We start from the raw sequence: 26,945 nt of genomic DNA, 5'->3' as shown, positions 1-26,945 counted from the left end.
TCTGCCAAGTGGGTTTCCCTGAGAGGACGCACGCCGCCACGCTGCTCCAGCACTTGCCAGTCCTGGCGAGTTCCGAACGTGCACCCTGTCCGGCTAATAAACAATAACAAAGTGAGCTGACACCTCGGCGCGTTTGAGTAACCGGACAGAATACCAATTGCGATCCAGACCTGATGCAGGAGAGCAGTAATGACCATTAGGAAAACAGCTTTGGCCTCTTCACTTTGGGGACAAGTGGCTCCTCATTCAATCATTATTTCTCTCAATTTGTGTTGGTCCTGACGACTGAGCAGAATTGCTTATCTGCCAATAGCCATGTCTGAATTGCTAGTTGAGGGAAGAACTGCCGTGGCTATGTAAATTAATTGACAGTTGTGATGGAATGCAAAATATAAACGTATTCATTGTAACCTTTTACCACCTTGGGACACCCTTGGATAACACGCAGGCCGATATGCATACAAATGCCTTGGGTGGGGGAATATTGCAGCAATTGTTTTACAGTAATGGAAACTTTCACTTGGGAAAAAGGTGATGGTTCACTCCATGTGGAAGCGTGTCCGATGCTAATTTATCACGGTGCTTTTATCTGACTAAACTTTGAAATACATATATTCACATAATCAATGTGCCGTGTTTAATGCCCAAATACACGAACGTGCATGGCCACAACTTGCCTATTGACTGTATTACATTTGTATCATGAACGGTGCCTTGTTAATTATTGTTATGTAGCGGAAACAAATTATTGCAACAGCTCTTAAAGTGTACACCGTTATAGTGTCTACCAGTGTATACTTTATGGAGTGCATCCCAGTTCAATTAGTTGTTTGAAGAACATGATAAAGAAAATGAGTTTGGTTGCAAAGAGCTGTTATTTGCAGCAGGAGCTCGGTGATTTCATTAGATGCAATAAAACAAGCAATGCATATTAAAAGATGCCTCCATTGCCAGTAAAGGTGAAAGTCGATTCACTCTTGTTGTACTACCTTATTGGGATCACTGGCAGTGATGATCCACACACACTGGGAATTGCTCTCATATTGGATGGGGAAGTTCGGGGACGTGAATGTTCCCGAAGGTCCCAGTAGATTCGACCCACATGTTTTCACTGCAAAAGAGCGAGATATAAAATTAAGACTGATCACAGTGTTAATTGTGCTTTTCTTTGAATTAACGCTCAGCGGTGTTTAATTCCGAACACGATCGATGAAGTAATGTTCATAGAGAAAGGTAATAAGTCATGTATTGCAAAGTGACAACAAAGTCATTTATTGTGTGCGCAAAACTGGTCTATTAACTACATCACCATTAATCAACTCTGGAAGTTGCTTCAGGTATTCCGAAACAAAAACAGACGGAACATTTGAAATGGAAAAGCAGCAGAGGTTTTCATTTATAATGAAGAGGAATTTACTTTCCTCCGTGCATCAAAGCTCTATCCAGAAGTAGCGCCTCCATCCAAGTGCTATGCTAGGGCTGGAGATGCCTCCCTCACCCTTGCAGACGGGTCTGTGGTCGCTCCAAGCTGCAAAGACTTCAGCTACGCGCTGGCAGGTAATCGTTTTGGAACCCTGCAGCACATGGTCTTCATCGCAGATAAATTGAGCAGTTGCGCCGATGCTGAGAAGATAAACATCATTAAAGCCTGAAAATGCAATCAATGGCTGAAAAAAGTAACTCCTGATGAAATGTTGTGTTTATTATTTCATGGCAAGATTTCCATGTCAACATCGATATCGCTTGTTTTTGTAAATAAACAATATAATTAAAGAATTCTAATTAAAGAATTGAATTGAGAGGCAGGTTACACCCTCGACGGGTCGGTAGTCAATCACAAGGAAAATATAGACAAACAATCACACATATCGACAATTTAGAGTCTCTAATTAACCTAACGTGTTTTGAGATGCGGGTGGAACCTGGAGTAGCGGGGGAAAAATAAACAATGCAAGCACGGGGAAAGCATGCAAACGCCTCATGGAGATTCAAAAACCAGATCTCCTGACTGTGAAGTACATGTGGTCTACACAGTTGTATCTTATTTAATTTGACATTTTTAACAATTGTATTTTCACGTTTCGATTGTATTTTTGTTAAAGTTAACCTGTTAAGTGAATGCGGATGTGCAAACATTAAAATTGTACATGTGTAAAAATCGCTTCATTTTTAATTTGTGTGTTTTTTTTAACCATTGCACCTGAATGTTTCCTGCAGCCCCGTGGTTGGGCCCCCCGACCTTACAGCCTGACAGCCTTTCAGCGTGCTTGGGGCTATGATGTGCTCGTTTACACATTTGAAATTAGTGTAAAAATGACACTTTTATACAATTGACCAACTGACTATCGTATCTTCACTCGTGTATCTGGAAGAGTTTGCCAGAAAAAGTCTTCCATCCCGACTTACTCCAGTTAAAACTTATTTTTATGTGATTAATTGCAATTAATTATGAGTTAACTGTGGATGTGAAAATGTGATTAATCATGCTTCAAAATTTGAATACTGTATATTGTATTATTTTAAAAGCCCAAGCTTTGTATTTTGTATTATTAGTTATCAATAATTAAAAATTATTTGTTAATTAATTATATAATTATATAATTTAATATTATATAATTTATGACTAGTTGCAGGATTTATTATAATAAATTCTATAAATTATTTTTGCTGTATTTTTCCCTTGTGCCAAGAAAAATCGACTACAAATGGCCTCTGGGTTGCACATGATATCACTGATATACATGATATTCATCAACTCTGTGGACTATTTAGCTTGTTAGCATCCTGTCGCGAGCGAATGATGGTAATTAAAGAAAGAAGTCAGAGTGTTATTGCAGCTGGAAGTAATCGATGCCTGACAGCAGTAGATACACGCTCATCATATTATTTATTAGTATGTACTTCAATATGTACTATAGATGCTGTGTATTGAATTCTTATAAAATTAGCAGATTTTTCTGTAATTATAAAATAAGACAGGAATTTGTCACACTTGAACTGCAAAGCCGCCATCTTACCTAAAGTCAGACCCGATCCTTTTGCCATTCTCGGGCTCTCCCGGATCAGGACAGTAATTGGACAACTGCTTGACTCCACCTTCATTCACTGAACACAAACGAGGCGCAATAAAATACTTTGACAGAGACACTTCAATTATGAAACTTGCACTCCAAAAAAACATTTGCTACAGGAAAACTTTTTTCGTGTGGGGGGCAAAAAAAATTAGTTTTCCGACAAATTGGCTCCATCTTTCAGAATCACAGATTTTTAAAGGTCAGCAATTTGGCAGGGAAGTTGGGAATACACACCCCATGTAGTGTCGAGGGTAAACACTGTACAAGTATCCTGCCTCCGCTACACGAAAACAAATCAAGTCATCCGTGCTGGAAAAGAACTTAATGAACTTGAAATGTGTGGCCACAGCCACAATGTATCCTACCAGGCATCGTCCAATTGTTGTTGTCAAATGATACTGTATTGCACTATTTGTATTTTGCATAGGGATGCTTCATTCAATCTACCACCAATCATTTTTGGACGATGTTCTTGGAAAAGGCTGTGATTGGCCGTGGCTCGTAAGGCTGCATCCTGCAGCCTGCAGAGAACCCTGTCCTATAAAATGCCGTGGGTGGTGTTCCACCCCCGTTTCCTTCACCTGTGCAGGTGTTCTGCAGCAAATCAAACATGTCTGCCGTGTGGAACCTATACACCGTGTGTTAGAGAGTATGTTGTCTGGCTGTGTCCTGGCTGATGCCACGCAACAGCCGGCATCGCCTCTAACGCTTCATTAATCGCTCTATTTGGAATAGACCTAGAAGATGTTGAGCTCCAGAGAAGAACCTGTCATCGCAGAAAAGAAAAGTACGTAGAAATGATGTAGAAAGAGCGTGCGTAAAAAGCACAAAGGAGGTGATAAATACAGAAAAAAGAGGCAGTGTGGAGGAGGGAATTGCTCACGAGAAGACATCGCTTTGGGCATTACCATAACTTATGAACAGAAATTCACAAGGAAGATCCAAGAGGCTGCACAAGTTGCTTGAGAGTCCTCTTCCGACTTGCTCCGACAGGAAGTGGAACGTTAACCCATACATGCCAATGAGACACGCTTTGATTGTTTAGGTTTAGGTTGTGGTGCGTTCACATGTCAAATGTCAATACCGGCAAGCAGTCTAGCACAGTTTATACAATCTTCACGTCGATTTACGGCAATCTACTCAAAATTGTGTACCAAAATGAGCGCATGTATAAATGAGGTTAAACTGGAGTATTTGGACGCTTACGGTGCGGCAACAGCCAATCAAACGGCAGTCAACATCCCGATGCGCTTGACAATCACGGGGCAAAGTCAATAACCTGAAAAATAATTGAATTCATCGGACTCCATCAACAGTCTTTCTCTGCAGGCGCGGCCCCTTGCGGCCCCGCTACTGCTACCTAGAAGGAAATAGTAGTCCACTGCATTGCCGGAGTTCCGTCAGACAACGTACATCAAAAACCTCATCCTCTGTAAGTTTCACAAGCGTTATATATTCTTTTAAAAATGTACCTCAAATATATTTTTGTCAAAATGAAATGGATTTTACGGTTCCTTTTTCAGGTCACATAGCAAACAGACTTCCTGAGACCCATAAGGGCCTCACCTTTTCATTTTTTTTAATAATTACTTATTTTTTACAGGGGCCCTTGGAATTGCCCTGACGTTTTTCGTTCCCTCGCCAATGGCGCTGATCATAAATACGTTCCAGTTATGTGATCCGTATGGCCGACCTCACTCATGGATGATCCGTATTGAAACCTTGATGTGAGCATCCATATAACTTTCGTTTTGCGTTACAATTTGTGGGTTTGAGAATAACGGATTAATTGGATTTGCATTATTTCTTATGGGAAAATTTGATTTGGTTAGCAATGATTTGGTTAGCGTACTGTTCAGGTTTTGTGTGATCTTGTAAAACGGATCGATGACACTAGCTGAGGTTCCACTTTATTTCAACAACACAACAGTGAGAAATGGAAATATAATCTAAATATCCAGATTATTATAATCTAGTTGGGTCTAATTCCAGTGAAAATGGGATAACTGGGTCACCACAAAGATAGAGACAACTGGTCTCCAAAACCTTAACACTGTAGGATGATGAAGCCAAACTGTGTATGTACTGTATATTATATATAATATATATATTATATATATATATGTGAACTGATTATGTGATGCATTAATCTGATGCATGTTCAAATGAAAATAAAACCAGACATGAAAAAAAAAAACCAAGACCCAGACCACAAACCCTACATAAATAAAGACCCCAATGAAAATAGCTGAATGAGGAGAAATCAATGACTTACTCAAAGACAGTTTGTTAGTGTTGTCCTTCCCCGGTAACAACTTTACCCCCCTGGATTTTAGCTCTCCGGAGCTTTTCACTGGTAAAAAAAAAAAAAAAAAAAGTAAGACAAAATTGCATCAAGAAAATAAGTTACAGTATTAGACGTGAGAAATGCAGTACATGGTACATGTCCCTGGATAATACCGGGCCGTGGAGAACATCACAATGCCATATGTGCTGGTGGGCATCCTTTGTTCAAATAAAAAAGGCTTTGATGCATTTCAATGCGTTACAATAAGTACGCTAGGAAACCCGAGCACCTCAGCCACAATGAATGATATATTGGAGATTAAAGGGACAAATTACATGTAAAGAACGCCTGAAGACTCCATTGCTGTGATGCCATTCAGTACAGCGGGGGCATGACTACGTACAGTACAAAAGCCATGTGATGCAATATTCTGTCATCAAGTTGAAGCATCAAGAAAAACAACCTTTAGCCATGGATGAAGCGTGGAAAAAAACAAGGCTTCCTGAATGTGTCCTCCCGCAGGACCCCATTGAGTGTTAAATAGCTGTGAAGATCGCCATAATGAGGGTTATAGATCTGCAACGTGTACATTTAAAGCTGAAAAACAGATTCCATAATACAATCATCCAATATTCATCATAACCTGATAAGAGGAGCATATTATTATATTTAAAAAGGACTATTTAATTTAGCAAAACGTGTTTATGGTTGAACGGAGTTGCAAGTTGCAATGTTATTGAAAAGTACAAACTGTGACGCAAGGTCAGAGAACATTCCAAGGTCATGGCCGACTGTTCAGCCAGAGCTGAGAAAGTAAATATATTCATTGTTTGCATCACAAATATTACATTACAAAGGCCCGTGAAAAAAAAACAGTTTTCTAGCGACAAAGGATCTTTTAATAAACCTGCTTATTATGCAGTTAAGAAAGATCAAAAACGCTTTGTTTAGTCATTACGGCGTGTGTGTATTTCCAATGATGGGCCCTTGTCTTCAAATAGCGCTCCCTCCATTATGCCGTGCAAATGAAGAAAGCGTGTCTTACCTTGATACTGAGCCCTGAAGCCTTTGTGGCGGTGGTTACTCTCTGTCACAAAATGCAGCCGCAGCCAATTTTTGTTGCTGATGATGGGCGCTGGAATATTCATCCCTGTCAACCTAAAGACGGAGAACACAACAAACGTGAAATTGCTTAAAGCTTTATTCCAGGAAACCCAAAAAGCCTTGTTAATGACATTTCTCTGGTGTTTTATCCAAGAAAAAGGTAAATATGACTAACAGGTTATTCCGTGTGGTAGCTTTCCCACTTTTAACAGAAGTTGCTTTTGAATTTGTTTATTGCACGTCAGCAGGCGTTTACAAGTGTGTATGTATGTCTAACCTGTGTGTGCAGAATGTTTATGTTCAATCATTCAGTGAATACATTTAAATTACATTCCCCCTCTTGAGGACTAATAAAGGAATTCCAACTCTTTTATTTGGTTAATGAGTTCAAATGAGTCAATAACTATGTCAATCGTTCTCTATTGTTCCTTACGCTGGGGAATAAACAAACGTACATGATATTCCAATTAAGGAATAGAATGCGTGAGAGCTTATCCGGTGTTTACTTTGGGAAGCAACAGACAATGCATACATAAATACCTGCAGAGGAAACAACCGTGTGGTCCCATTTAGAATAATTGTGATATAAAAAAAAAACATAATGGCAGTTAATTACTTCATTTTAAACATCCAAATGATCACACACAAACAGTCCGGTGTAATTGCGTGACGGAATTCTCCTGATAAATGCTAAGCTCCATGTCATCAAGCCACTGCAGGTGATATCCTGGCTGTGTGGTTGTGATGATGTATTTACTCCGTCTAACGATTTCCATGGCCGTTAGCGGGCTGACTGCGGTCATCAATGAAGTTCCGGGTTGGGATATCCTTGCATCAAGCATATTTGAGCTCATCATTCATTCATTCCTTTTCTACCGCTTTTTCCTCACGAGGGTCGTGGGGGGTGCTGGAGCCTATCCGAGCTGGATAGGTCTGGTGGCCAGCCAATCACATGGCACATATAGACAAACAACCATTCACACTCACATTCATACCGATGGACAATTTGGAGTCTAGCATGTTTTTGGAATGTGGGAGGAAACCGGAGTACCCGGAAAAAACTCTTGCATGCACGGGGAGAACATGCAAACTCCACACAGAGATGGGTGGAATTGAGCCCTGGTCTCCTAGCTGTGAGGTCAGTGCGCTAACCACTTGTCCGCCGTGCCAACGTCAGCTCATAATACTTGAAGCAAAAACAAACAAACAGCCTCGCGTGTTTTTAATGTGCACGTTTGTGTGTTAATTCAATTACCAGATGATGCAAAAAAATTGAAATCATGAGTTTACAGTTGATTTTACACATCTGTGATTCAGCAGTCAATGTCCTGTAATTTTGGAGATTTTGGGGGCAAATTGCATGAATTTATTAAATGTTTCTGCAACACTGCATTCACCCTAAATAATTAATAATTATTGTCGGTATTCAAGCATCAACCACCATTACATTTCAGGGCTCTACGTTAAAAACAAAATTACACCTTACTTCTTAAGGCAGGGGTCTCAAACATTGAGGGGTCTCAAACATCCTGATTGGATTTACTTGCCCCAATTTTGTTTTAACTTGCCCCGGTCCATCGGTACGTCGTTATTGTCGAGCTTTGCATTTTCATTTCTACTTTCAATGATCAAACAAAATCTAAAAATGGCTGCAGAACACCAACAAAGAAGAAGTGGAAGAGAATGTCAAATTCAGACGAGCACAAGAGACAAAAATATATATTTTTTAACAGCGTCTCTATCTATTACTTGCGGATTTTGCCCATCCGCTAACCTCTGAAAAGCAGGGATCTGATGTATATAGGTGCAGCCATATCGTACGCAGTCTTGTTGTGTTCTATCTTCCCGGTTCTCTCGGTGTTACAGATAAATCATTTCATTTAGCGTGGAAGCCGTAACATCAGGGATGCTCTGGTAGAGATTTAAAACTGCCAGGGGCCTTCTCATTTTTCTAGCTAACCAGCTCTGACTTTGTTCTGTTGTCTCACAATCCCTGCACTGTCTGTCAACACGCACACACACACACACACACACACACACACAACCACACACACACATGCAGACAGCTATTCTGACTGTTTAATAGAGGTTTGGGACTGCCGGAGCACGGTGCAGGGTTCTAAAAACAACGTGATAACTTTTTGTTTACTCTATGTGTATGCACACACACGTTAATGTCACTTTTATTGTGTGTGCAGTCATCACAGAGGTTTGTTTATCTATATAATTTATTTGGCATTTACTGCCGAGTGACCGCGGGGACAGAAATTCACAGGAAAAGAAAGTGGTGAAAGAGGACAGACAAGAGGAGCGTGATGGAGAGAAACTCGGCTTCCCATAATTACGGGCTAGCGGCCAAATGGCAGACTAATCATTCACCTGGCCACTTCATTAAACTACATTCTAGCTCTAATAAATGGCTTTTCCGTGTATATTAAAAACCTCTCGCCGCCACTTCAAAAACAATGTGAGCGTTATTGTTATGGGCGAGCTACCCGGCTATTGTCTTGTTGAGGTCTGTATGGACTGCCGCTGATTGTATTGTAATCACTAAAAAGTCATGCAGCTGCAGAATGTAGGTCTCGTCAATGAGATGCGTTCACCTCAAATTCAGAAACCTTTCTTCCCCGACCTCGTTGGAAAACACAATTTGTGATAATACCGTATATATATATATCTGAATGAAGAATAGCTGCATTCAAACAAATTATTGAATTATACTGAATAAATATCCCCCATAGTGGAAAGTATGATTCATCATCATTTCGCTTACTGTAGAAAAAAATATAAGCGAAAATTCTAATCGACTTCAAGGCAGCACGGGACAAATGTCACCACTTTAAGATCAGTGGAATTGAAATTGTTGTTATTAAAACTGCAAAGTGCTACACTGTGAGGGCTTGAGTCATTGCCGCCCTCTTGAGAGAAAATAACACGACTTGGAATGCAAGATGAACCACATCATTAACTGGACCTAGGAGAAACCCACAGGTAAAAAAATGCAACGCCGCCATGCAGACATGTCCGCCGTGGACTGTGGGGACATTGGATGTTCAGGTCCGTAGCTATAGTGCTAGTTCCCCCTCACTGTGCCCAGACTGCTGGTTGTTTATACTTGGGACCGTCAGTAAATTACCATTGCGTTGTTAAAGTTAACATGTTAATTGAACGTGTTAACGGACGTTTCTCCTGCTACGTGTCCTCAAACTAGAGAGTGACCCGAGGCTCAAACGGGATGTGCACACATTAAGCTATATCTACGTATAAGCTGTAGCTATAGTGCTAGTTCCCCCTCACTGTGCTCAGACTGCTGGTTGTTTATACTTGGGACCGTCAGTAAATTACCATTGCGTTGAAGAGAATCTGTTATGAAAAATACAATATATCCTTAATCACTCCACAAATTGATCACGACCATATCAAATGGTTAGTCCTACCCTAAAAGGATTTTTGCATGCCCATTTTTTCCCAATTTTAAATTTTAAAGTATGGACTTTTATTGGATCTCTTATTGGATAAGGGACCTGACTCATGAAAATTTGGTACAAAAGCCCAACCATATTGTTTGAGGAAACCTTAAGAATGGTTTGTTCCACTGAGAGAGACATTACGGGTCTATCAGGCATCATGACATTTCATAGCTAAAATATTTTCTTAGGAAAAACAGACTGCACTTCCGGAATAACAAACAAAAACAGACTGTGTACATATATTTATACTGTTATTCTGTATATTTTGTATTTTCATATTTTGTATTTTTCATTCTTTTTTAATAGATGTGTATGCGCCTACTATACCAAAACAAATTCCTAGTATGTGTTTGATCATACATTGCAATAAACCTTTTCTGATTCTGATTCTGAAGATGCTTCAATATGTTTTATTTCATTGCTTTCATTCAAGTTGGAAAAAAACCCAAATGTTGTCTTGAAAAAGGCTCCTTCACTAAACATTCATGCGTGACACTTGACAGTTATGAAGAAATAAAAAAAATGAGAAAGAAATCATTTACTGCACAAAAAGCGTGCCCGGTTTCCTTAATAGATAAGAATAAGTGAGCGTATTTCCTTCAATGCATACTGAGTGACTAAAGATGGGAAGGTCCAATTGGAAAAATGTGGTCCATACCAACAGTACAGAATCATTCCGGCTTTTGATTTGGATTTCTTCATAGACCAGCAATATGGCTTTTTGGAGATAACTTCCTGGCACCAATGCACTGATTTTTTGGAGGTTGGTTTTGTCCAAGTTCCACCGTGCTTCATATCATCTATTTGGCCTGTCTCATCGACTATTACTGGATTCTAACATGGTTTTGTGAGGCATATTAAAGTTATCTGGGTGGGAAAAAAAAGGAATTTGATGGAATGAGGGCTGAAGGAGAGTGTGGCGATCTCATTAATATACAAATGTAATGAGTCCCGTCGAGGCCACCATCCTTGAGACCGGAGTGTTAAGTGGAAGTATCCGGTATGATGGCACCCCAGTATAGACAGTCATTTATTACTGTCAAAAGACGTTTCAGTGAGTGTACTTCTACTAAATCAGAACACTAGGGAGTAATGGCAAAATATATTTTCTTCTTATACTGTGGTCACATGGTCGGTCTGGGGATCTGAATCCAAACCTCCCTGAAATATCTCTGTGTGGATTCTTCTCAAGTATGCATGTTTTTTCCTCCGGATACTTCCTTCCACATCCCAAAAACATGGATGTTTGACTAATTGAAGATTCCAAATTGTCGACTGACCACGCCCATGTTTAGGATAAGCAGCAAAAAAATGGTTGGATGCCAAACTTAGTTTAAAACGCCAGCGTAGAGCATTTAGAGAAGACATGAGTAAGTTTTAATATTCCTGTGAACCAAATAATTATCCGTCACGTGCGACATGACAGATTGGACTTTTGTTGCGGTTCCTTGTTTTTCTGTTTCCTGTTTAAAACCATATGCTTCAGCTTTACTCTTGTCTGAGGGGAAAATGAACAAACCTGTTTGCTCTTGGTAATTAGGGCTCTATTTAGGTTGTGTTAGGGCTTACAGCTAATTGCTGGTTCATTTGCGTCCAGCGGATGTTTGTTTTCTGTTCAACTTTGTGGAGTTGATGTGCCCCGTTTGCATCGGACTTTTTCCGTTTCCTGGATTTATTCTGCTTTGTTGAGCATGATCCCATTTTCTTCTACCGTGGTGAGTTTTATGTGAGACGTAGCGGTCCCTCCTAACCTTTTGTGGTTATTGTCTTACTTTGCATTTCTCTGTGCTGTACCACTTGGGGTCTTGTCTTGTCTTTGTTTAATAAAAGGCTTTATTGATTGCACCAGTCACCATGTCCTCACATCCTGGGAAATATTAGCGAAGAACAACAAAATCCAAGAGAGTCTAGTACAAATGATAATATAACCAACCTCTGTAATCATCCACTGGGCATCCCTTGTATCCAAATTCCTCTGAACAGTGAAACATGTTTGAAAACCATTGTTATTGATGATAATCTGTATAATTTGCAAAGCCCTGAAGGTTAGACGCAAATAGATTAAAAAAGATACACGGCATAACAATAAAAAACCTGCTATCTGCAAAGATGGGTTTTTGTCTAGAATTATGCAATGATTGACACGTAATCTACAGCTGGTTGCATTTGCCCTTTGTGTTTGGAGCTGTGCAATCACATTAAAGGTCAGAAGAATAACAAAAAAAGTCATCTTTATCCAGCCGCACCTCAGCATCGCCTTTTATCAGAAGGAAACCGAGATTTTCCATGACTGAAATGTAGCCTCGCACCAACCTGTGACAACCAGAAAATCAATAAAGTCATTTCAAGAAATGTGATAGAAATCTGCCGTGATAAAAAGCAGAAAAGCCTGAGAGTTGTCAGCAAAACAGACTTCCTTCACTGCGCTCTGCCCCGTAAAACCATTAAGCTGTCATTAACGTCATCTCCGTGGACGGGAATCTTTCCTGATGAAGTTGGCAGCTAAATATGTTGTGGAATTATCAGAGGAGCATTCGCAATAATGACATAACAAAACAGCAGGCGTCGTAAACGCCATCTTCCAGTTGATCTTTGGGACTTTGCCTGATCCATCAGGAGAATAGTAGAAGAAAAAGTATCACATATCACAGGCACACGTCCGTACGCCTCGTTGGTCTCCTGGAAAGCACCCCGAAAGCCCCGGCCCGGTTCCCAAAACCTGGCCAGAAATACCGGGGCACACAACACCAGCTCGCCCCTCAAGCAACAAGACGGGAACGGGTATGAGAGAGAGCAGCGCTAATTAGTGCACTTAATATGGCTACCTCCAAATTAGCTACAAATTCAACTCCATAATATTCTTTGAGCTGCGGTGATGCAGCCTGTGAGGGCTGACCGTTCCAACACGTTGGCCGCCATTGACCGGCCCCGTTCGACTCCATCACCATCGCCCACAACGTTTGTCTACTGTGCCGATGCTACAAAGACGACTCCGACAAAAATCAACAAAAGTATGGGCGCCCAAAGTGCGGCCTCTGGGTCAGCGACTCATTTGTCATTGCGTCACTGCAGGAAGTCAAAAACAGCAAAAATTGTAAAAAAAAAAAAAAAAATAGAGCAAGAAGCACAATGAGAAAAAGCTGAAATGTTGACACCAAAAATTCATAAATTCATAACACAAACTTTGTATTTTGAAACAAAGCTTTCACTTTTGACTTGACTTGAAAAAAAATCTACAATATATGAACACTGAACTAGAATATGTATAAGTCATATCAGGTTCTCTATTTAGCCAAAAAAAGTGATTGCTCATATTAATATAATGTGTTTTTTTGATTATTAGATATTTTGTTGAGTTTGTTGACTTGACTTAACTTGACTTGGCTTGACTTGACTTGAGTGTCTTTGCCTAAAAAGTACCGCATGTGTTGAGTCGGTAAAGCTGATCTTTTCAAGCTGCTGCTGATCATGACGATGATACTGTACATACGCTGAGATACCGGAAGGTCTATTTGGCCAATGGCCAGTCAGAGAGACATAAAAAGTCAGTGAGGACAATTAATTTTACGCGCAGGGCCAATTGTGCAATGTGATTACTTGCTTGCTTGTGTTGGTGGTGGTGGGGGGGGGGGGGGGGGTTCTGCATCATCAACTTATAAATGGTCACACTTAAGACCATCTCGCTGGTTTGCAACTGGTTTGGATGTTAACAAGAGAGATGAGCTATGCTTAATAACTCAGACAATATGTGTCTGTCCAGTGATGTGATAAATCGGGTCAACGACTGGATGTGCTGGATTCACGTTTGCTTTGTGTGGGGAAACAAAGACCAAAACAAATTCTAGGAAAATAATGTTTTTCCCCAACATTGCTAAATTATTTCTAAATTGTTTAAACTAATAAAACTAATGACTTGTAGTGGTGCCAGTTAAATGTCTCTAAATGTGTGAAGACACACAAATGTAAAAATTCAGTGAGCCTGCTGATACGTAACATTTATCTTGGTATAAATGCTAACAGCTGCACGGTGGTCGAGTGGTTAGCGCGCAGACCTCACAGCTAGGAGACCCGAAACCCTCGGCCGTCTCTGTGTGGAGTTTGCATGTTCTCCCCGTGTATGCGTGGGTTTTCTCCGGGTACTCCAATTAATCTAATTAATCTGTTTTCTAATTAATTAATCATGATTTGCAGCATTGTGTCAAATATTCCCATTTTACTGTATTTTATGATCAAAAAGATCAATGACGGGCTGCACAGCGGTCAAGTAGTTAGACCTCACAGCTACGAGACCCGGGTTCAATTCCACCCTCGGAGTTTGCATGTTCTCCCCGTGCAGATGTGGGTTTTCTCCGGGTACTCCGGTTTCCTCCCACATTCCAAAAACATGCTAGGTTAATTAGCCACTCCAAATTGTCCATAGGTATGAATGTGAGTGTGAATGGTTGTTTGTCTATATGTGCCCTGTGATTGGCTGGCCACCGGTCCAGGGTGTACCCCGCCTCTTGCCCAAAGACAGCTGGGATAGGCTCAAGCACCTGTGCGACCCTCGTGAGGATAAGCAGGAGAAAATGAATGAATGAATGAAAATAAACAGAGAAATATGAATACAGGGTATTTAAAAGTACAATTAGTATCATTGAAATGCAGTATAGGTATATGTTAGGCCCATGTGATATCAGATAAGTAAATATTTGAAGTGTGAGCCCCTAGTGAAGGACGTAAAAACTCCGCTGGCACTCACCATATAGTCGGCGATTCTGATCCTTCCACTTCTAGATAATCCGACTTTTCCTCCATTTGAAATTCAGTGAACACCAATGAGATTGTATCCCCCGGGTCAGCCAGAATGGTCCATTTACACTCCCCGCTGCTACCCAGTCCTCCAACCCCAGGGGAGTCCCCGCTGGGGAAATCAAAGCTGGATATGAAGCCACTGGAGCCCCTCAGGGTGCCGCCGCACGTGTCCTCCGCTGTCAGGTACCAAAGAGAAGCAAAGTGGGGAGTAAAGAGAGAACAGGTGTGGCTTTTAGTTTAGTTTCACATGTAAACATCTTATTTGTTCTCAAATTAATGCCCCTATCGCCCCAAAAATATTATTTTCCTTTGACCCTCCATTTTGTTGGGTTCAAGGATTTCAATACTTCCGGTGGAACTACGAGAAGACGACTGATGGGAAAACTGCATGTGGAATCATTCTCCTTTTCCTTCGACACCTTTTCTAGGCGAAGACAAAGAGGCTCCATTTTGAGTAATATTTCAATGCAGTGCCCCCCCCAGAGCCCCCACATGTTTCAGGAAACAAACATGCTGATTAACAGGACTAAAAATGCTGTGAAATTGTAAATTTTTCCAATGTGGGGAGCATGCAGCATCAGCTGCATGTTAATGTGCTCTAATATAGTAGCGGCTGTCTTTCACTCTGCATGTCTTTTCACGCCGCCCCCCCCCCCCCTCTTCCTCAGATCCTCCCTCTATTTTTCACAACCCTCCTCTCTATTCCTTTTATCGCTTTCTTTTTCTCTTAAGAATTCAAATGGCAACACAGTCTTCACACAGGAGTCCCATAATTCAACTGTCATGTATCTTGCTGTGCCAGTGGAAGCCTTTGAAGGGACGATAGACGGATGTCAGAGTGGACGGCATTGAAACATGACACAGTTGGTCAAAGAGCCGGCAAACGGATTCGGAAAATCCATAAAGGAAAAATAATAATGGGGAGACCAAAGATTGCAGTTAGCTTCTTTGCTGTATTTTTTTACCGATACATAAAAATTGGCCTAGCGGGGGGGGGGGGGGGGGGCAACTTTATCCAGTGAGAGCTGCATACTGAAAAGCCAAAGGAAGCAAGTGCCACTTTGATATTTGTCTATATTGTTTTTATTATTACTAGTAGTATTTGTATTTGTTTGTTGCACAAAAAAAACCTAAAAGACGTTATGTCCTTGGGATGGGGTGTTCGGCTTTATAAAAATGTATAAATGTATAAATATGTCTTTGGTATTGAAGTTAAGCATCTGTGAGTTAAGCCTATCGTCCCCTTTAAACTCATATTACTCTTTGTTTACAACATATTGCACAACGCTAACGTGCAGGCTACGGTATGACTAAAAGACATAAGAGATATATAGCAAGCTACCAAGCTAACCAGTTAGCCTTCCATTTATTTGTTCTAAACTTAAGAAAGGGTTTCATATTGAGTGAAAAAGAAGGACAAAGAAGCCAAAAATGTACCACTTCCACACAAAATAGGAGAACTTTTTTTTCAATCAGCCGGACATGTGGTGTTAAAGTAATGTAATCTAATCTAATACTACATACGACTTGTCTTTCAATATTTTATGACTAATTATAGGCCATCAACCAGAAAACAGCAAGCACTTATTAATGAATTAATTGAGAGAAAATATCACAATTAAATGGCAGAATTGTGGACATGACTAAATAAAGTTCGGTGTTTCTCTGCATGATCTTTAATCATAACAATCTCCCTGAACCACGTGCTAAATGCTAATACGCGCTGGACACCAACAGAGTTTTCTACATACATTAAATATACTGTAGACAAATCTCTCACACATTTAAGATCAATAAAAAAAAAAGTATTTTTCCCAGCAGAGTGACAGAAGCGATGCTCATTAATCAAATGTATCAGGTGCTGCAGCACACGAGTTGTAAAACAAAATGAGGTGCTGGGGAATAATTGTTGTACAGGCGCAGCGTGTTTCCCAGAGAGTTCTTTGAAAAGCAGCCACGGTGCAGCTAATCACAATCCAACAAGCGGCGGCGGCACGTGAATGTTCCACAGTTTGAAAGTTTTCAACGGCTTCACTCGGATAATTCTTTAAATGATGCATAATTCAAGAATAGTGTATGTTGTTTGGCTGGCACGCATGGCAGGATGCGGAGTGCAGTTTGCCAACAAGGTTTAGTCAAATAAAACTGGCGCTGAATGTGCTCCTGAGCAAATCATTAGAGCGTGCTCTGGATTTAAAGACAAAAAAAGGATCTGTCTCTTTTAAAAAGCGGTGGCAGTGGGGGGGGGAGATGGTGAGGATTAGAACTGCTTTAGCTGAGCTCATTTACATCCCCACCATCAGTAATCTAATGCTACTTGAGGAAAGATTAATCCTCACTCCCCTTGACTTTGATAAGATATATAACACTTGTCTTCCTACATAGAATTATTCACCCTGATCGTTGGGAGGAACGGGTGCTTAATTTTCTGTACTCTATCACCAAAGGGTTTCTATTTTTTTTGCAATAATCCCTGTGTCTACATGGAATCCTTCATTTACTCGGCTGCAAGACATTTGAAATGTTTTATAAGTGGGAGAAGTGAAATTTGGTTAAGAAATTAAAATGCGACATTGTGACATATTTATTATCAGTATTATCTTAGGATATATTCAATATATTAAGCCAAAGACGGCTGGGATAGGCTCCAGCATCCGCAGCCCTAGTGCATGATGATAAGCGGCATAGAAAATGGATGGATGGATGGATGTCAATGGAAAAAATAAACCTCGGTCTTCTTCATTAATCATATGGACCAAAATTCATATCCGGATATATTTAGCTTGAATATCGATACGCAATGTATATCCCAATATTTGTTTTAAATAAATATAGAAAAAGTGAAATATAATGTTCAATCTTCAGCTCAATCATTCTGCACTCAAACTCGTCGCTCTCATTAAACAAAGAAATACAGCTAGAATAGGTGCAGATTCTGGAAGATAGAGAAAGCTTATCATGTGTAGCTGCTCTATAGAAGTCCACAACTCAATAACAAAGGCCTGAAAATGAGCATAGATTACTACTATTACATTATTTTCTATGGAAAGATTTGCTTTGGTTAGAGTCTCTTTGGTTTGAGTCGAACCAACGACGCTAACCAAGGCAACACTGACAAAACCTCTTTGCATAAAGAATGAAGGTCTTTCTCCGGCGTAATGTTTTAATCCGTGGGATATCAGCTTGCGGCAGCGTATCAATATTTTGATGGTGCCGCACATTCTCAATTTGCTGTCTCGCTGCCTGGTTTAATGAACGTCCACAGACAATTTAGATGAAGGGAATGGAACGGTCTAAAGGGTAGTAGCATTTCATTATTCTAATAATTAATTTCCTATTAGCAGCTGGTCCCCTTGGAGTACATCAAGCCGATTGCATAACAACCTTTCATTCTTCAACTCGTCCAGTTCTATAGTACATTTCTTTAAGGATGCCTTCCTTCGTTTTTCTTTTTTGGTTAATTTAGAAAGCAATTTTGCAGCATGTTTGATGATGATTCAAAGCAAATGTCATTAATCTGGTGAACCAAATACTCCCAACATGAAATGTCGACTGCATGACGTTTCCACCATAAGAGCTGTAGTCTTCAATGAGCTCACGACTCCCACATTATGTTGAAACTCAAACAAAATTGGCACGATGAGGCAGAAGAACTTGTTCCAAAATGACAATCACTGTCAAATTTGGGTGGAACACCTTTTCACTCCGCTTCTAGCAGGAATATATTCCAGCACATTTTTGCCTTTTTATACAAAAACACGAGGACAAGAGGATACGCATCGGAAGGGCAAGGAGGTAAGAAGCAGCCTCGTCATAAGATGGAGGTGTTAAGAGACGGTGTGAGTAATGGCGAATTGTGAGAGCGTACGTATGTGCGGCTGCGTGTTTAGTGAGAAACAATTGATGAGCAGAGAGGTCAGGATCTCAGAGGACATAAGATGAAAAGACCATCTGCCCACACACAGGAGACACACCGGGTTTAGATGAGGGGAGAAAGGGATCAAGCAGTGTCCGGGCCTGAAAAAGAGCACAAATTCTAGCCAATGGCAAATGAGGCTAACACCATCTTTAAATGGAAAGGAACCCTCCATCTGCAGCTTTCTGTTTCTTCCGAGCTTGGATCCTCTGAAACATATTGTATGCTCGGTCTTTTACCTTAAACTGTGCTGAGCATCGCTGAATGCTTTGGTAGGAGAATATCTGCACCGCTCGTTCAAGCAAAGCATATGGACTCGGATTCTTATCGTCCTCTGTTATTTAAAGGGGACTATTATGCTCATTTTGTGGACTCCTGTAGAGCAGCGACACACAATAACCCGCACAAAAAACTTTCTAGATCTTCCCGAATCTGCACCTATTCCAGCTAAATGGCCAAAACGGTCCATTTTAATTTATTCCACCCACTGCCCGCCTCTAGGAATGCCCACTCTGCTGTGATTGGTCACACTCCCAAGCGCTACCAAAGTACTTCCTGAGTTGTGGGAACCCCACTTTAGATGGATGGGTGGATGGATGGATGAATGGATGGATGGATAGATAACATACAGTAACACAGCAGTGAAATTGCCAACAAAATGTTTATAATAATAAATAATAATGTGTAGAATATATAGATGACATCAAACAAATGATGTACAGCGTAAACAGTAATTTGTACAAATAATTTAAATAATTTTGAATAAATAATCATAATTTAGAGTTTCTAATATTGTGGAACAGGAGTTGATAATAACAATTAAGTCTTTGGAGAGCTAATTGAAAAGTGTTTAGGAGCTACTGGGAATTGCCAATCTGCCAGTTATCTGTTACAAGGTTATGTAACATAATGACAAAAATGTAGAAGCAGCTTCTCACAATAAAACAAAAGTCACCACACCACCAAAGTCACCACACATTACAAACAGAACGCTGCCAATCAAAAAAAAAAACACTCACTGGGAAGATTGTGGGATTCTTTCTGTGACCCAAATGTACACAATGTGGTCTCATCAGCACGTTTGATGTCTGTTGCAATGACAGGATATATCTGATTTGTCTGAATACACTCCAGTCATTGGCAGATTTTCAGCTTACGCTGCCATGATGCTTATCCAAAGTATTTCACATAGGAACAAAAAGAAACATGAAAATTCCGTCCCTCGAACTATAGTATAAATTCAGTCTCAGCAACTAAGACAACAAACGCAACAGTTTTTTTTTTTCAAACTGGAACTGAAACAAAACCTGTTATTTTGGTTATTTTTTCCTCCCAGGCTGTGCTGGGAAACCAACACATTCATCATTGCCGTGTAATCACTGAAAACCGGGCTTGCATGTGTGTCAGGGTTCAGCGTACGCCTCTCATAAAAGCTCCCCGCTGGTGCTGATGAGGCAGATGGAAGTTGTGAATATGTGGAACTCAAGGCCGGGCCTGTCACGATAACGGATAGATCGATTTATCGAACGATTTAAAAAAAAAAAGTCGGTAATGAGGCCTCGATAAATTGACATAAGCGTATGTGACTCCGCTCCATCTTTCAGTGGTACGTTGGGAGGGTTCACTCTGCATGTGCCTGTGGGCATTGGCTCTGTGTGAAATGAACACAGAAGACAGTGAGCTCAACTATTAAGTGTTAGCAGTTAGCAAGCAGATCACAATGAACATACATTTACATACTGTACAAACTGCAAAATGTATAGGTAATGTATTGTAGCTTTGGTCTTGACTGAGAATGAAACCATTATAAGCCAAAAACAAAGCTGAGTAAAATACAGTCAAGTCTTAACCAGCCTCAGAAACCATGAATGGGTCAAAAAACCAAGATCAGCCTCTACAGGAACCCTATGATCAGGGTCTTACAATAGTGATTCCAATTCTCAACATCCGTTAGGGAGATTGGCGGGTACGGATCATATCCAACCCCATGGGTCTCTAACTGACGAGGACCCAGAATAGAGCAAGACTACCCTGCAGGCTGCAATGGTACAAACCACAGGTGATCGGTTTGTGTGATCAGGATTGAAAGGCATTGATCGTCATATGTACTGTTGCGTGGTTATCGTACGATACTGATCGGTGGTCAATCGATTGGAACATCCTCTTTAGTATTACAGTACATAGTATCTCCAGGTATGTTTTTTTTTTTTTCATTTAAGCTCCACCAACTAGAGAAATTGTGAATATTGAAAGTTTTCAAACTTTGCCTCGCACAGCCATGGAGACACTGACCTTTCAGTTCACTTTCAGCTTCTGGACAGGTCGGTGTTTTTCAGTGTGGTGGTTTTTTTTTAGAATGTCTGAAGAGCATGTCAAGTGGATCAAACGCTGAGGTGGTATATTGTATAGTAATATGGATAATCATGTGTTACGTTTTCAAATGTAAAGGGCAAATGATGCCATCATTATTGCATTTGACCAAAAATGGTTGAAATGGTTGAAACCTTCCCGACAGAAGCTCAACAGAGTCGAGAAAAAGCGGTCCTGGTGCATTCTTTCGTTGGCAAGATGAAAAGGCTGATGGTAAATGTTTCAGTTTTACATGTTCCAAATGAATAATGTGTCCAATACTCGAAGGGTTTTTCTATCTTCGTGCCGGTGAATTCAAGCTGCCATCCATTTCAAGAATTTTGGCTTTGAGTAGAGTATGCAAATAACCACAAAAGAGGAAAAAGTGAGGTTTGCTTTATTTTTTGATGTTCTGCTTATCAAGATCAAAATGAAGTGTTGCTAATGTGAAGCGGTCATGCTACCTATGCAGCCTAACACGATTTAGCAGCCACACTGTGGACCGCAGAGCATGCTGGAGGGCTCCATTGGTTCTCCATTATTTTCTGGCATGACACCCCTAGTGGACCCATTTTTTTTTTTTTTTAAATGAAATACAGTCATCACTTGCTACATCACAGTTTGAACATCGGTTCCTCACTCTTATCGCATTCCTTCCAAAAGTAATTACTTAATAAATGATTATCATGTTGTGGTTGACGATGGACCATTATTTGTAAATAAATATTGATAGATAATTCATATGTAGTATTCTAGTCAATAGGTAAATATTACCTTAATTCTGCAAGTAGTCAGCCAAGGCATGTTTTTTCCAACCGTACTCCCAGTAAAATGAAGAGCTAAGTATGCTTTGTCATATTTCCTAGTCTTTTTATTCCAGTTATCGCTACTTTTGCTTGTGTCTGACGCCTCCTCTGTTTTTTTTAAATTTCTATTGGAAATTAAAAATCCATCTCTCCTCCCCCATCAGTCTCCGTCCAACAGGCAGCCTGTTGATTAGTTTGAGCACCCCTGCCACCTAGCTGCAAACGTATGTATCATCCAAGCATGGGTGATGCCACTAATACTGAAAGTCTCCCATCTTGCATACCCCCCCCCCCGGCACCTCACCTCGCCCCACTATTAGAGAAGTACTAGAAGTATGTTCCTATCTGCTTTTAAAACACAAGACGTGCCCGAGATGGCCTCGGCAAACGTGCACACGGCTGCTTCCAAACAGGCCGCGGTGACATCTGATTGACAGCAGTTCACCCCCAAAATCACAGTTCAAGTCACACCTCAAGTCAAGCACGTCTTTCAAGACTTCCGTGTATAAAATATCCCTGAATAATCTGAATAATCTGTAACCGCTTTATTGGGGCGTAATGTTTGCTTTCAGCTATATGAGTCATGTTAACTTTCTTAGATAAAAACATTGGCTTATGTTTCTTTGACAGTAAAAGCTTTCAAATAAACTAATGGGGGCCTTCTACGACGTGGAGCTTACAGGAAATTCAATTTATGTACACCAATTTATGGTCTCTTCTTTAACTGCCACAGCCATGAATAATTTCACCGCTTTGAAACATCAGCTTTCAGGTAAGCCATCCCGTGATGGCAAAAAAAGCCACAAGCTGAGCCAACAACGCTGAGCCAAGTCAGCACATTTCTAAGGAATAAAAAAAAAAAAACGAGGAAAGACATGAATAATAGCTTAGTAGTCGCTGATCATTTCATCGTGTTTTTGTTACGACTAAGGTGGACGTTACTCCAAAGGTGCCTAAAGCTCATTTTCCACAAGAGTCAAGTGATGTTCCAAATTGTAGTCCGACTCAAGACGCAATGACTGCAACTACTAACTAACTTCAGACCAGTTGAAAAAATGGCAAGAATTTACATTTTGATCTGTTGGATCTTAAGGAGGTTCTAAGTGGAGCTTCATCATGAAAAAGGAAGAAATGGCAGTGAGACAAAACATTTTGGAGAAAGCAGTCATCACGTTGAGCTGATCAAAAGTTTAAGACCACAGATAAAATCTTTGCATTTTCTCATTTTTACATTTTAGAGCTGTACTTAGATCCACGACTGATCCAACAGTGCAAAATAAATGATGGTAATTTTTCAACATGTCTTGATTATACATATATACGCATACACACACACACATCGTTGCATGTCTACATCAGGAGTTTAACTTAATAATGTAATGTTTCAAAGGTACTTGTTGTGCAGGATTACAGTTATCCCTCGTTTATCGTAGTTACCGTATTTTCTGGACTATAAATCGCTCCGGAGTATAAGTCGCACAAGGCCAAAAATGCATAATTAGGTAGAAAAAAAACGTACATAAGTCGCACTGGAGTATAAGTCACATTTTTTGAATGTAATTTATCTTGTAAACTACTTGACCCAAATCAACATTATGTCCTCTTGGAAGGCAAGTTCTAACAATAAAAGAATAGAGAACAAGCTGAATAGGTGTAAGATATGCTAACACAATGCTTATTGAGCTACACCAAAAATAAACATGAACAGAAAAGGTGTCCAGTGTTTATGTAACGTAAATATTTTTTTTAATTTATAAGTCACTCTGGAGTATAAGTCGCAGAAACAGCCAACCTATGAAAAAAAGTGCGACTTATAGTCCGGAAAATACAGTAATTGGATCCAGACCCGATCCGCAAATATTAATATCTTCACTATTTTCATAATTGGAGCATAGAAAACCTGTTTATCACCTTTTAATCATGTTTTCTAACATCATTAGAGCCCTGTGAACATTAAAACAACCCTATAGTCACTTTTATACTCGTATTACTGAATACAATAGACACCAAAAGCAATAATAAAACATAATAACTCAACTATTAGCATTCTGAACATTTCTTGTTGTAGTGTCTCCAACATAATGTGGGTCGATCGAGCCTATCATCCAGCCTCACGGTGACATTTGTCACTTGATTGATATATTCATGCCAGTCTGACATGCGTCTGCCACACGTCGACAAGCACTGCGGCAGTACAGATCGCTTTGTTTACATCGCATCACACACCGCATGTACACAGGCATAGTTAAATTGTTTAGCGAGCTAACTAGTTAGCCTCCAATTTATTTATGGTAAATGGAAGAATGACAACATAAGCATGAATAATGTAATGTATTAATAATTAGCTCAAACCTTTCAATATGATTGTACAGCATAAGTATGCATGATTAGATCTCACCACCAAATTGCTCCATCAGACTAAATGAATCTGGGATACAATCTTACCTCGGCAGATTGGCACCGGGAAGTCCCAAACCGACACACCGGCGGCATTCGTGACGCAGGTGAGCAGCGAATGACCATCCAGGACGTAACCCGATATACACCTGTAACGGATTTTTGCCCCTACATTGAACTGTGTTCCATTTAATATGCCTTTCGATGGAACTCCCGGGTTTCCGCAAGAGCTGCTCCTGAGCTCTGAAAAATTGAGACAGAAAAAAAAAAGTTAAAAAGGATTATGATTACATGATGGTTGCATTGGCTTCGTCTCTGAATATTAGAAAAACACCATTTGACTCTTAAAGACTATGTACGTTAGCATGATGCATCATGGGAAAACATAACTAGTGCACTATTTGAATACCAGAGCTTTTCATTTTCAATATTCATCACTGAACAAATGACATCTGTCAGATGGATCTGTTGCCTTTTAGAATTGTGGTGCTCTGCTGTTGTACAATGTTCATTTAAATAGCTTTGGATATGGAGACGTGCTGTCATCTGCTCTTATGTGGACTCAACAATGAGTATTTCTTCTGACAAATATTACAAGCTGTGTTAGCATGAAATGGAGTTCAGAAATTCAAAACAGGTGGTTGTCCATCTGGAAAAACCTGAAAAAAAACCACCTGACATACTAGAAATAGTTTCTTAAACACATTTACATAATAATAATAATAATAAATAATACATTTTATTTGTATAGCACTTTTCAGAGTACTCAAAGACGCTTTACAGTGAAGAAAAAAAGAAAAAAAATGAGTTGAGTAAAAAACAGAGAAAAAGATGCATTAAAATACAACATCCATACATTCATCCAGAGCTAAACAACAAGGCTAAAAGTGGGGCGGATTTATTAAAAACGGATTTAAACAAGGGACTGGGAAGTCTGGGCTTCCCTACTGAGATTGCTGCCACCGCGAACCGGACCCGGATAAGCGGAGGAAAATGGATGGATGGATTTAAACAGGTGGGTTTTGAGTTGTTTTTTGAAGGTGGGAAGGTCGAGGCAAGCACGGAGTGAATGGGGCAAAGATTATATTAAACAGATTAAATTAGTGAACCACAGTCATTCAATACCAAAGACATAGTTTTATGTTTTTATCAACCCAAACCCAGTATTTATACATCTTTTACATATTTTTCAAAATGAAAGTTATGCTTGAAATGTATATTTTCACAAAAAGCTCGTTGTCTTGGTCATTGTCACTGCCTACCCTGCAGCAAAACAAAGCCTACACAATGAGCGGAAAAACCCCACCAGCATGTTATAGTGTTGTTGTTCGGAACTCAGCTCTTAGTCCCACTCGTCACCGGTGATTCGTGGATAATTAGGAAGTGTTGCCGTTGTGGAGAGCGATGGCGAAACCTGTTGCGTGTCAGAGTCGTTAAATGAAATTTAAAAAGAGCATCAGACTCTGTGTAGCTCTGTTTACTAACAAGATGTTCCTTGCACAATGTCACCTTCATGCACTTGTTGCAAGTGGATGAGTCTGCATTCATTTAGCATCCGAATGCGGCGCCATTAGCTACTTCCTTTTTCAGTCCACTACTACTATTACTACTGTTTACATCCGCATTGGTGTCATTATAATAACCAGGTTTCAGTGTAGGGAATGGGTGAAAGTTCCAAAAAGGTCCAAAAGACGTCCACCGATGTGACCTTTGCGACAGCGGGGCTCCATAAATTTTTTTTTTGAGTTTGCGTTTCCAAGCGTTGGCCAAAGTTCCATGCAGCGTGGTGGAAAGCAGCCATTATTTTTGCTGCAAGAACTAGGAGGCTGTTCACAGTTGAAAGATGAACATAGAAAAGTAGAGAGATGTCCTGGATGAAAACCTTGTCAAGACTGCTCAACACAACAAATGACCCCAAGCACGCAGCCAAGACAAAAGGGCCACAAAGGAACAACTCCTGGCGTGTCCTTGAATGGCCCGGCAACACAATTGAACATCTCTAGACACAGGTATATCAGCCACTTCCATCCAAGCTGACAGAGCTGGGGAAATGTCACAAAAATAACCCGAGTGTGCAAAACGTGTTGCATCAACCCCCCCAGCGCTGACAAAACATTTATTTCATGTGATATTGTATGATTTTCCATTCTGATTCACTTGTAATTGTGCCGATTATTTTTATTAATCTAATTAATCAGTTTTCTAATTAATTAATCAGGATTTGCAGCTATATGCCCATTTTACTGTATTTTATGAACAAAAAGATCAATCACGGGCTGCACGGTGGTTGAGTGGTTAGCACGCAGACCTCACATCTAGAAAACCCGGGTTCAATTCCAGTATGCATGTTCTCCCCGTGCATGCGTGGATTTTCTCCGAGTACTCCGGTTTCCTCCCACATTCCAAAAACATGCTAGGTTAATTAGCGACTCCAAATTGTCCATAGGTATGAATGTGAGTGTGAATGGTTGTTTGTCTATATGTGCCCTGTGATTGGCTGGCCACCAGTCCAGGGTGTACCCCGCCTCTCGTCCAAAGACAGGTGGGATAGGCTCCAGCACCCCCGCGACCCTCGTGAGGATAAGCGGTAGAAAATAAATGAGTGATTGAAGATGAATGACAGGACCCAATTCCATAAACATTTGTATGTTTTACCAGCTCAAAATGAAAGTGAAAGTTGAAACTGAGAAAGCGTCGTTCCAAGGAGCAGTAGAGATGTGTTTTGTGAGTTGAGTTGAGATGCTGTTG

The 26,945-nt window shown here is 40.3% G+C and overlaps 1 protein-coding gene across 3 annotated transcripts in view; it reads right to left on the bottom strand.

Annotated features, from left to right (window-relative positions):
• Positions 1–26,945, bottom strand: part of LOC131105461 (CUB and sushi domain-containing protein 3-like) — a 234,974-nt gene that overhangs the window by 170,157 nt on the left and 37,872 nt on the right. For all 3 annotated transcript variants that reach the window (XM_058053596.2, XM_058053597.2, XM_058053598.2), the window contains exons 4-10: positions 24,246–24,440; positions 14,677–14,905; positions 6,407–6,519; positions 5,350–5,427; positions 3,018–3,105; positions 1,499–1,623; positions 990–1,111 (exon numbers count right to left, since the gene is read on the bottom strand). In XM_058053596.2, coding sequence (XP_057909579.2) covers positions 990–1,111; positions 1,499–1,623; positions 3,018–3,105; positions 5,350–5,427; positions 6,407–6,519; positions 14,677–14,905; positions 24,246–24,440 — 950 coding nt within the window. The remainder of the gene's footprint in view (positions 1–989; positions 1,112–1,498; positions 1,624–3,017; positions 3,106–5,349; positions 5,428–6,406; positions 6,520–14,676; positions 14,906–24,245; positions 24,441–26,945) is intronic.

Source organism: Doryrhamphus excisus, linkage group LG5, assembly GCF_037039965.1.
Source record: "Doryrhamphus excisus strain RoL-2023G ecotype Guam linkage group LG5, RoL_Dexc_Guam_v1.1, whole genome shotgun sequence".
NCBI lineage: Eukaryota > Metazoa > Chordata > Actinopteri > Syngnathiformes > Syngnathidae > Doryrhamphus > Doryrhamphus excisus.
Note: the sequence above shows the minus strand (reverse complement) of the source record. Positions and strands in the feature narration are given on the sequence as shown.